Here is an 11,965-nt window from a genome sequence, read left to right on the forward strand (position 1 = left end):
TGTCACATATTTCTTTATATATAAAAATTGATTGCATCACCATACATAAGAGAATTAGTAATTGCACTAAGTTTGAGCCAAGAACAGTCATATCACTTTAACTCTATATAACAGCTTGTATTTCTTTTAAGATATAGATAATGTATATAGATAATTAACAAGCTTGAAGTACAGAGTTAAAAAGGAGAATACTTTGGCATATAGATTAACAGTCAGTTTAGAAGACATCTAAATATCACAATCTTGCTGGGATAGCATACTGTTTGGTAATGAAAGTTATGGATCTACAAACTTTCAATAGGACAGTGACAAAGTTTAAAGGGCTGGAGAAATCAGTCAACTCCTTTCCCTCATTGTTTACTGGATCTAACAGGGAAAAAACAATAACACCACACAATTAGATCACCTTATATCAGCACTGAAAGAAATTACAACGACAGCAATTACAGATACTGCTTATCCTTAAAGGTCTTAATTGTGTGTTAAAAGAGCCTAAAGAAAATGCTATACTCCAGAACCACAACCTTAGCAGATGGTGTCTCATGGATCAATTTTGGTCTCTGCTGGACCCTTTGGAAGAGCGCATTGACAGAGCTGGTGTACTCACAGGGCATGGGGGTAATCATTTTCCTCATAGGCCCAATGGTGACAAGTTCCTAAAAGTACTGTATTCTTTATATATAATCAGCTTGGTTCAAGGTCCCTCAACAGAGACAACAGTTCCTCATAGAACCTCATTTACTAATATTTGAAATGTGTGGCACACTAATTTTTATGTGGACAATGAGTGACTGAATAGGATTACCTCAGACATGACAGGCAGGTTCCCATGCGGCTGGAGCCACATGGTCCTGTGGGCTTTGGCTCTCTGCCTCTGGATCAGTTTTCGTAGTAACCTCTTCACTTTCCTGTCCCTGGGGTCTGCACACTTCACCGCCTTCTTAGTGTACAATCTGCCATGGGGCACACCAAGCCAGAAGAGGATAACAAGTAGGGGGATGTTACCTTCAGCGCAACTTTTTTGTTTTTCCACCAACAACCAATGACTACCTCTGAATGGTTCACATCAACACCAGACAACCTGGCCTAATGGAGGGAACTTCGTCCCTTCAGGCTAAGTGCATTCTTGTGCTGCATTTACATCACTCAATTATAAAGAAATATGACCAGTAAAGATGGCAATCTTGGGGAAACTGAATAAGACATAGTTTCCATGTATGTGATTACTCCAAAATGCTCTGAATACTTGCATGATGGCTCGTATGCTGCAGTCGGGCCCCTCTGTCTGCATCTCAAACTCGAGGACGTCTTTTGTGCGGACCTTGCCCTGCGAGTACTGCATGCAGCACTGCACATCCCGTTGCATCACCCCCTTTCCTGCCAGGGACACACAGAGGACCCCGTTTCCCAGGACTCAGCCAAACACCAGTCTCATAAAAGGAATGTGGTTTGATGTTTAGCAATGTTGGACTGACATCATAGTAATGTCACTGAAGGCATATTTTTAATGTTTGACAGCGATGAAATCCGAATAGGAAATTAGGTATCCCAGTGATGTAATGGGGAGGCACAGTAAAGGATGCATTACACAGTACATCTACATCCACATGTTTTGCTTGAGTAAAACACATGACATGGCTGATATAGATAAGTTTCTGTGCCAATTGCATATTCCTGATACATTTTTCCTTGCAGATGAATAAAGATTATAACATGACCTGTCCTGCAGATGTTGCAGTTATTATTGGATGTGACAAGACAATAAACAGAGACAAACTCATCTAATGATATTACTTACATTCTAATATAACTGCCATTAGTAACACAACGCAGCCTCTTGGTCATCAGCATGCATTGTCTTGCATCAAAATCTTATCACACCAAATAGAAAACATGCTCTCATTTTTTCCCACCATGATCTGCTCCTCACTGCCTCTCTTTGATATCACACCAACACGAAACTACAGAGCAGTGCCTTTTCACTCTTACCTTCCAGGGACCCAAGGAGGATGACAGTGACCGACAGCACAGATATGGCCTGCAGCGACATGGTCGAGCTTCCACCTGGAGTGAATCCACCGCGTTGGCTGCTGCCCTCCGTCTTTTATATTACTCCAGCCTCCCTCCCTCCCTCCCTCCCTCCCTCGCTCTCTGCCTGTTCTCATTCTCTCGCCTGCTCTCACTCACTTGCTCACACACCCACATGCTCCCCTCATTTACGTCCTCCTTTCTGCTCTCGCTCGTGAGCCTCTCTCGCTGAAAACTCCTGTGCTTTCACACTCTGTGCAGACACAGACTCTTACATGGCACATGTAAGAAATGTTATCAATCGGTACAGCTGGATCTGTGCTTTGTTTATGTCAATTGGTTTTAATAGCATTGCGTGATAGCTGCCCCACTTACTGCTGGGCAGAGAACTTGGTATAGTGACTGTTCTCGATACTAAATTCTGTGGTGTAGATCCTGGATCTCTAATGGAAATCATTAAACATGGAATGTTCTTTGATCCAGCATACAGTACGTGGAAGCCTGGTAGGAGCGAACATACCTCGATCAAAGCTCATCAGTCAAAAACAAGGTAGTCCTAATATTACATTTGTTCTGAAATTACATACATCACAAGCATACCCTCTAAGAACTAATTACATAATTTAATATAAAATAACCCATACATTAAAATCAATACAGTCCATCAGTCACAAACTTAATTTTAACAGTGATATTAACTTACAAAGCCAACAGTAGCATAAGAACTGTTTGAGTTGTATAATTGTAATCTTATACTATGTCAGTACAGACAGGATGAACTCCCAGAAAAATATCTTGAATGTGAAAAAGCATGAATATGTAAGACAATGAGACTGTACAGATGGCTGAATGAATTACTTTGGACTCTTATGTACACATTCTGAGGAGTCAATTGCTTTATTGGAGGATGTTATAATACAAGTGGGATTTTGCGCATACCTAAGGTCAATAGATTGAAAAGTTCTATGTATAGGGACAGCTAGTAGCAAGTGGTTTGTAAGAATTCAAGCTAGAGTTTTTCAGCTGCAAAAACATACCTTTCCCATGATTTTGTTTCCATGAGCCAGGCACATTTCCTGCATACCTTTTTGGAGATTAGGGGATCACTGAACAGCATGCAGACAAAGGTATGCCAACCGATTTTAAAAGAAAACACTACCAGTTACCTGGAATGAAGTTCTACAGCTTCATGCTAGACTAGTAATTACTTAGAATACAAATGTGCTGAAAGACTGATTTGTCATTAGGTCATTACAAAACCAAAGAAAATCCATGCCAAGTTTCAGTGAACAGATGAAGTGTTTTGTATTCATTCTGCTTTAGATGTAGGATATTAGCATCTATTGACTATAAGTAACTTTTAAATAAAGCAACTGGAGGAAAACTACAGACATTCTGCTGCTCATTGTGGTAATATAGTGGTTAAGGTACTTGACTTGTAATCGGAAGGTTGCTAGTTCAAGCCCCACCACTACCAAGCTGCCACTGTTGAGCCCCTGAGCAAGACCCTTAACCCTCAAGTTATAATTGTAATTTAGTCATAATTGTAATTTGCTTTGGATAAACGTGTCAGGTAAATGTAATCTTGTATTCACATTATTTGAGCAAACGTTTTGTCTGAGTGAGATGAACTATTTCTCCTGGACTATAAAAGTCTTCTACATTGTAGGTACATTCAAGAAAATTCATTTAGAGGCTCTTTGACACACAGAACAAGGTTAGTTTTAACTTTAGCTAAAGGCCTGTGTTATGCAGTTTTGATCATGGGAACACTGCTCAGTTCTCTCCAATCCAGTAATTTACAGAAACAGTAAAACAAGTTGGATATGACATGCTAAATGAAGTCTTTTGGGCTAAAGACAAAACCGCAGATATTTGGATGAAAACTGAGGAAATGCCAAATGTATGCCAAGGCACTGAGGTATCAATTCAGTCTACTTGTGCAGACTATTTCTGAATCACTGTCTTAAAACAATTTCAGCACTGCAGAGGTGTGTTCTTAACATCTAACATTTGACAAAAAGTAGACTAGACAGACTAACCTTGCCCATACCCTTCTTCTTCAGTGTAGAGCCTGAACAGAAAAACACCACACTAATACAGAAATTAGAATTTAATTAAACATTTCCAGAAATTAATAGTATTCACAAGTAAAATCGGCACTTCACACAAACCTGCCATATCGCTTTGTCAATATATTTCAAGCTGTACATGTTCACAATACAAAAATGAGCAAAAAATGCCATTTTGTACACTGGCTTCTCCAGCCACAGAGACGTAAAAACAGTCATCTTTTCCCCCAAGAAACGAATTAGTCCCCATTTGAAGCCAGCAGTTGCCAGTTAGTCCAAGGTACCTGAGGGTAAAAAAAAAGTTGTAAACAAACACAAAAATGCCACAACAAGAATGATCAAATTGCCAGCCAAAATAAACAGCAAAAAACCCCACAAAAGCAGGAAAAGTGGAACAGTCACTTCCTTTCTGAATCACAGAACAGTGGAGCTTTGAGCTCCCTTCATGATTTTTAATGATAAAAATGGGTTGTTTTTTGCTGTTTTACAGGTTGGTGCCAGGTCTTGTGGGTGATTTCCCTTCCACCCTTAAACCCAGTCTGTGTGCTTGTTTTGCCTTTGAGTAACTTGGAACTCAGTATATGACCTTGTATTCTGTCTCTGGCTCTTGAGTTAATGGTTTTCGATGTAATAGTTGGCTGTGATTATATATACCCACCCACACATCTAGTCTGTTGTAAATATCTTTATAGGTGTGGATAATATATGTAAGTACAGCGGTGATGGATCACGGTGTTGTGAAGAGGAGCTGCCAGTTTTTTGGTGGAATGTGTTGTGTAGTTTTTAGTGGTGGGAGTGAGTGTAGGCTGTGGTTTTTCTTTTGACGGAGTATAGATAGCTGTCTTGTTCTTTTCTAGTGTTTTGTAGGCCTTGGGGATCCTGACATTGTTACACCGATTGCCTGTATGTTTGTATGTTTATTCCAACACTTTGAATATACACTTGTTATTCTCCATATTATTATCACATTATGTTTAAATTTTGTGTGTGTTAGACTCCCATTCTTAGACTGAGACATAACATAAAAGATTGCAAAGCTGCATATTCTTGTTTTTTAAACAGTGATCTTAAAAGTGCAACTGATCTATGAACACTAAAAAAAAACCCTGAAGTGCTTTAAACAAAACCTACATATGGGACTCTTAGAAGAGACCAAGAGGACTATTTATATGGTACACTGTTTCACACGAACTTTTAACACCCTTAATTTACTGACATTAATTGATAAATTAGTTACTTAATGGATTATGCAGTCAAGCCAAATAAAATTTCCATGTAAGTTAACCTAATGGGTATTGATTTTCATGTAGCTGAATGGTAATATCTAAAGCAATGACATATTTAAAACAATGACACTGTGTCTCTGAGTGCACCATTAGAGCACATAAATGTACAACATATTTGACAAGCATAAAAAACATGTTGATATGATTATATAAGGTAATGTGTATATACTGTATCTTACTGAAAACATCTTTGTAATACACATTATTTTATCTGAATATTTTGGTTTGCTTAGTCCAACAAATGACAAAACAAAATAGCTAAATAGGCAGGTTCTGGTTTACTCCAGTCGTCAATGTCTAAAAATTGTTTTGACTGTAACTATAGCTGTAATCATTAACAGAAAAATAATACAAATCTCAAGCAAACAAAAAACACAATCCACTAAACCAAAATGAACCTATTTTTTAAATAAAGAGACTCATCTCTTTTGGTAACTGGGGACAAAACAAAGGGACTTACCCTCAAGAAATGCAAACTCGTCAATAGCCTCAATAGCATTGTCTGTGAAAAGGAGACGCACATATCACTAGTGACCCTGTTAAGGAACAACGGTTCCTTAAAAAGCAACTAGCTAGTTAACATTTCCAACTCACCTAGATCTTTCCTCTGTAACGTTTTCCTTTTCCCTTGCTGTGCATAACCAAGGGCGTCCTTGGCTATCATTTCCACAAATAACTCCTTTAAGGCCAAATTAAAAGTAAATCAACATCTCCTCGTATCAAACGCTGAAGGATCACAAAGGTCATCTTGGCACTGTTCAGTTACAGCTAACCGCTAGCTAGCTCGTATTACATCGCTCCAGTCAGCGAAGTGTATCTTACAAAAGTCTAGCAAGTTTGCTAACAGTTTCGGAACGATGTTTGGCTCGAATTTAAAATGATAGCTAACCTACATGTGTAACCAAGCAACGAGATGTCTAAGTATTTGACGATTCGGAGACTACTTAGCTATCTGACTGATAAGCCAACCTCAACAACTCACCTAGGTTAGCTAAGCTAGCTAACCTAGTCACATAACTATAACCTGGTGTAGCATTAGCTAACAATTTAACGAACCTGTTCACTCACCGTTGCTTTGGCTATTATAAATACAGACTCCTGACTTGCCAAGCTCACATCCGGATCAGCTTTCATCAAAGCTTTGATACGAGACAGAGGTAATTTGGAAAGCCGACTGTGAGGGACGCTAGCGGGCCCGGTTTGTTGCGGACCATCCTCCTCAGTGTCATTGCCCCGTGGCTCCTCTTCAGTTCCACTTCGGTCCAGTTCAGATTCTGTAGACGCTGCGGTCACGGCAACGGCTGCTGCCATTGTCGCACTGGTGGAAGTGTTCGTCCGAGGAAGCCACACCAACCAAGCATACGATAACAAAAACTGACAAGTCGTCAGCTCGCAACTAGTTCCTGTATCGAATGAACGCCAATGTGCTCCCGCCAAATCTCAGTGTAAACAGAGCGAGGAGAGACACAGTTAACCATCGTCATGCTGTAATGTATGGTTTATAGGTTACCTCGGAGAAATGCCCCACTTGGGGTTCGGGCTAGTAAAAGATTTAAAACCCGAAAGCAGTGGTATCGTAGGCAAAGCCTACTTTGGGTAAGTGTATACTCATTTAGTTTGTTTAATTTAGTAGTATTTATTTACCAAAGTTTAGTTTTAATAGGGTTTGAAGTAGTTTAGAGTGTCGCACTCAAACTCATAAAAGCTTAACCTACGCATGGATATTACCGCCGTTCCAGACAACTTTGTTTATCTGAGCCCCACACGCTTTAGCGATTCATGGTCAATTCATCCGCGCTGTAATTTCAAATCTACCTATATGAGCGATATTACGGTATTTCGCCGCAAACTAACGCTCTCTAAACAAACTTCGTGTTTTTGAAGAGCTTTGACGTAGACACGCATTTTTACTACATTTATAAGAACAAAATATACTCTACTTGATTGAACTAGTTTACGTGCATCATTACAATAAACATAATTATTAATATATTTAAATAGCTTAATTAGCACTGTGCAAAATTGTTTTCATATATAGTGTTTCTCAGAGGTTTATAGTAGGGGTTGACTGCCAGCTAAAACTGGAGCTATCACTAGTGCAATGTTGCAAATGTGCAGGGCATGGGTTACTCGAAGGCTGAAAAATTCCACTGCCAAGTGAGTGGTGGCCCGGGGCTGTCACCAGATCAAATCTGAAAAGATTCTTCTGCATGAATTTTTAATAAATCCATATTGAAGTCCATATTGGCACATTATTGTTGGTATTGTTTTTCTAAGTGTCCTCTCAGTTGCCGCACCCTGCCAAATCCTAAATAGTGCATTATTTAACATGCCCTACATAATTTCAGTAAAATAAAATGTAAAAAAAAAAAAAAAAGTAAAATTGTAAAGTTGATTACATCAGTTTTCAAAGTGTATTACAGTTATTGCAAATCATTTCATAAGAAAAGCAGTAAGGTACTTTTTGTTAAATAAGTGAATGGAATGACACCTCTGGACATAAGTGAAGTTTGAGGATGGGGCATGTTTTTCTCAGTTTTATTGCCATGAGTTTTAAAACCAGGTACAACTGGACACTATATTTAGTACTCTTCTTGTGATCTCAAACAGTTGTCTCTAAACAGGAACTTAAGCATGTGGAAAGTCTTATGATGGATAATCCCATCATGTTCCCTTGAACTTCCAGAAATAAGCCACCTGAAGCCAAAGGAGGTGTCATAAACCTACTTGTGTGATTTGAGGCAAGTGGGTAGATTTACAGTTACGCATGTTTGTACACAGCATTTTCCTCCACATATTGATTAATAAACGTTTTTTGAAACTGAAATTGGTGTATCAGAACAGGAAAATGGTGTAGTGTGCAGTGCAGGAATACTCCAGGGACAGGACTGGGAAACATGACTGTAGAGGATATTTAAAAAATAAAAAGGCCAAAAAAACCATAGTTGGATCTACTAGAATTTTGTGCCCCATCATGCCTGTTCTGATATGGAGGCTCTACATTCAGCCATATAACCACAAAGTTTAAATTGTCATCAGTACAGTTTAATAGTGACTGCAAATGACCAGCAATGATGTATTCGCTGAAGCAAAACCTCCTTAATGAATATAAATAAGTTTTCATACTTAAATCTGTTTGGCAGACAGACACATGCCTCAACAATAACTTTGAGTATGTGTCTCTGACTGAAATGTCTCTTAGGTGCATAGTTTTGTTGAATTTTATATTAAAGCCTAAAACATTCCAGTGAAATTGTCCTTGCTATCCTCTCCCCAATCCATTTTAAAATAACTTTTCTAACCTGTTTTTCCTTCTCAAATGTTTCTTTCATGTGGATGACTCACTAGTCCCCTCTGCTAATATCAGACTCCCCTTCTCTTTCTTTCCAGTAAGTGACGCAGTCAAGATTATTTAAAAAGTGCGCTTGGATAAGAAAATTTTATTTGCCTCAGAAATGTATTGTATGGAAAGACTCTTGCATCCAAATGTGTGTGTCTTTGTGATGATGAAGCTGTCATCACTATAGCGGACAGCAGACTGAAGCATAAGATAAAAAAACTCATCGTTACCGTTTGGGTGGACGCGACACTCCAGGGAAGACGTGCACCCGGGAAGTGCGCATAATTGTAGATGTCGGACTGTGCCGCTAGATTTGGGAAGAGAGGGAGTGAGAAAGAGTAACTGGCCACCTGATGGCACCCTCCCAGAGCCTGTGTGCGGAAGAAGAGGAAGGGAAGTCAGCGCCTTTTGTGCAGATTTGCACAGTCCACTCGTAGGGATGTATTGCATTTTGCTGCATGACATTCAGAAGAGGAGGTCAGTGGAGGTGTTCAGATACTCTGCACTTTATCCTGAGGACTCGCAAACTAGGAAGCACTGGGACCAGCATGCAGGACTCATCAACTGTCTGTGCTGTGTTGTAAGTTAAATAGATGTGAAGGATTCACTTCTATTCACAGGAAATATGGCATTGTATATAACTGATCCAAAATTACATGTACAAATATGACAAGGTAAAAATTATGAGGCTGCGAACATGTACATACACTTAAATCATCATTCTGGTACAGTGGTGTGAAAAAGTGTTTGCCCCCTTCCTGATATCTTTTTTTTTTTTTTGCATGTTTGTCACACTTAAATGTTTCAGATCATCAAACAAATGTAAATATTAGACAAAGATAACACAAATAAACACAAAATGCAGTTTTTTAAATGAAGACTTGAGAGGCCTAGTCAAAGTCCTGACCTGAATCCGACTGAGATGCTGTGGCATGACCTTAAAAAAGTGGTTCATTCTTGAGAACCCTCCAATTCAACAATTCTGCAAAGACGAGTGGACCAAAATTCCTCCGCAGCGGTAAAAGACCCTTCGCCACTTATCGCAAACACTTGATTGCAGTTGTTGCTGCTAAGGGCAGCCCAACCAGTTATTAGATTTAGGGGGCAATCATTTTTCACACAGGGCCATGTAGGTTTGATTTTTTTATTTCCTTGATAATAAAAACCTTCATTTAAAACTGCATTTTGTGTTTACATGTGTTATCTTTGTCTAATATTTAAATTTGTTTGATGATCTGAAACATTTAAGTGTGACAAACATGCAAAAAAAAAAAGATATCAGGAAGGGGTCAAAAAATTTTTACACCACTGTATATTTTTGAGGTTTATATATGTACATGTGGAAAATGTATAAAAATGAATAATCAGTAAACAAATAGGCATCTTCTGAGTCTTTATGTACTCATGCAGAAAGGGATGACTAATTAGTGTCTTATGATGATGCTTTTAGATTCATTAATCAAATATGTATCTTTCTAAAAATATGCAGAAAAGTGTAAAGTGATATTCTGCTATTGTGAATAGAAATATAACTTTCATTCAGCTAATCAGTGACAAATTATAAAACATCTACAAACCAAAACCTCAATACATACAAAGTCATTTCTTTGTCATTAAGAACTCAGAGTTGTGTGGCTCTGACGCTTATTATGTTTCTGTCTCTAAAGTGCATTTTGAAGAGATATGTACCTTGATTTAGGTAATGAAATTTCTGCCAATTAACATGAATGTAGCTTAGTGGTGGAACAGTCCAGGATAATTACAGATATAATACTGCTTAGTGTATCAGATTCATGGGCTTATAAGACATAAAGGACACAAAGGGTTAAACACCAGGTCTGCCCTTCAGTTTAAATTAGTGAACACCTTTTTTTGTGGCATCAGCTAATTTGTCAGATGGCTAATGTTTTTCATTTTTATACATTTGCTTTTACATCAAATTTGATTAACAATTGCCTGTGGTGCTTGATATATTTTAGCAGTAATTTTAGAATTTCCTTCAAATTTACATTTTCAGGTTTTGATGAGTAATCTATTCTCTAATGTCACTTGATGTGTAAATGATGCCAGATAAACTACAATATTCTTAAATGTTGGCATAAAAACAATTTTCTATTCTATTTTTTTTTTTTGAAAATGTATTTAATTTTTACATTTTGGTACAAAGTGGGATATTTTATATTGCAGATCATTTTTAGAAATAGGCCTGTATATATAGTAGTTGGTTCTTCATCAGCTGTGCAAGCAAAGTGTAACTGAAGTTCTTGGATGTGAACCCTAGGAGGGATCATAAGTAATAATTCTTTTGTTATTATATTACTTAACATAAATATTTTTACACTTAATACAATGTGCTTTGTCAGTAATACTCCTGCACGACCCATGACCGGCCACTAGAGGACGCCCTTACCAGAGTACTAATTGCGGTCATACTAACCACACTCCTGCTTCATCTCTGACTAATGACCCTCTGTTTAAAGACTCACTTCCTCTTTGGGAAGTATTGCCAGCTCTTTTGTGTACTGAGCCTTCTGTTTACTGGTACTCATGGTCTGGATTTTTCATTGAACCTTTTGCCCATTGTGCTTCAACCTACTCTGACCTTATGGTTTTTGGCTCTTGACTATTACATTGACTTTGATTCTGGATTCTGCTTTTTGTACACCCTTTTGTTTGCTTTTGCTGTGTAATATGGCATATTCAAATTAAAATGATAAACATCTTTAATTTTCCTTTTTTTCTGGGTTACTGCTACATTTTAGACTTTTACACTAGTGTTTTTGTGTTTGTTTATTGAATATTCAGTGTGTATATAGAGTAAGACTTGCTTTCCCTACTTATACCATAGTGTATGACAACAATTCCTTCTCTTGGTTCCTTCCAGAAAGTATGAAGGTTGTTCTCGCTATAGCTCTCTTTTAGTGGTTGCACCAGTTTTTATGAGTCTCCAGCATTTAGGAGTCATATGATTAGGTAATTTACAAACCTTTCAAAGAGGCTTAGTAGTAAAACACAAAATTGCAAAGCAAGGGTCCTAAGTACTAGAAACTTTAAACTGACTGCATAAGACACCTTACAGAATACACGAAGCTCTCAATTATTATAAACAAGAGTCTTGGTTAAAATCAATTTTATTGTTCTGTCATTAGAAAATGAATGATTCTGTGATAAAATACAATAATACTTAACACCCTTTCACTGAAAATATAGACTCACCATTTCTACTCTCATAACTTAGT

General features: G+C 37.9%; 2 protein-coding genes across 2 annotated transcripts; both read right to left on the reverse strand.

The window, feature by feature from the left end:
* On the reverse strand, nt 1–2,101 carry ccl44 (chemokine (C-C motif) ligand 44). Its single transcript, XM_027005538.3, has 4 exons — nt 1,990–2,101; nt 1,251–1,377; nt 806–953; nt 1–366 (listed from the first exon to the last, which is right to left on the reverse strand). Exons 1-4 carry the CDS (start codon nt 2,048–2,050, stop codon nt 358–360), a joined length of 345 nt encoding a protein of 114 aa, XP_026861339.2. The 5' UTR covers nt 2,051–2,101; the 3' UTR covers nt 1–357.
* Nucleotides 2,102–4,126: 2,025 nt separating this feature from the next.
* pole4 (polymerase (DNA-directed), epsilon 4, accessory subunit) lies at nt 4,127–6,834 on the reverse strand. The gene is made up of 4 exons (XM_027005415.3): nt 6,455–6,834; nt 5,981–6,065; nt 5,847–5,888; nt 4,127–4,384 (listed from the first exon to the last, which is right to left on the reverse strand). The coding sequence occupies exons 1-4, from the start codon at nt 6,695–6,697 to the stop codon at nt 4,371–4,373; spliced, it is 384 nt and encodes a 127-aa protein (XP_026861216.1). The 5' UTR covers nt 6,698–6,834; the 3' UTR covers nt 4,127–4,370.
* Nucleotides 6,835–11,965: the final 5,131 nt, after the last annotated feature.

This window comes from Electrophorus electricus, chromosome 26 (genome assembly GCF_041902795.1).
Source record: "Electrophorus electricus isolate QZ-2024a chromosome 26, ASM4190279v1, whole genome shotgun sequence".
NCBI classification, from domain to species: Eukaryota; Metazoa; Chordata; class Actinopteri; order Gymnotiformes; family Gymnotidae; genus Electrophorus; species Electrophorus electricus.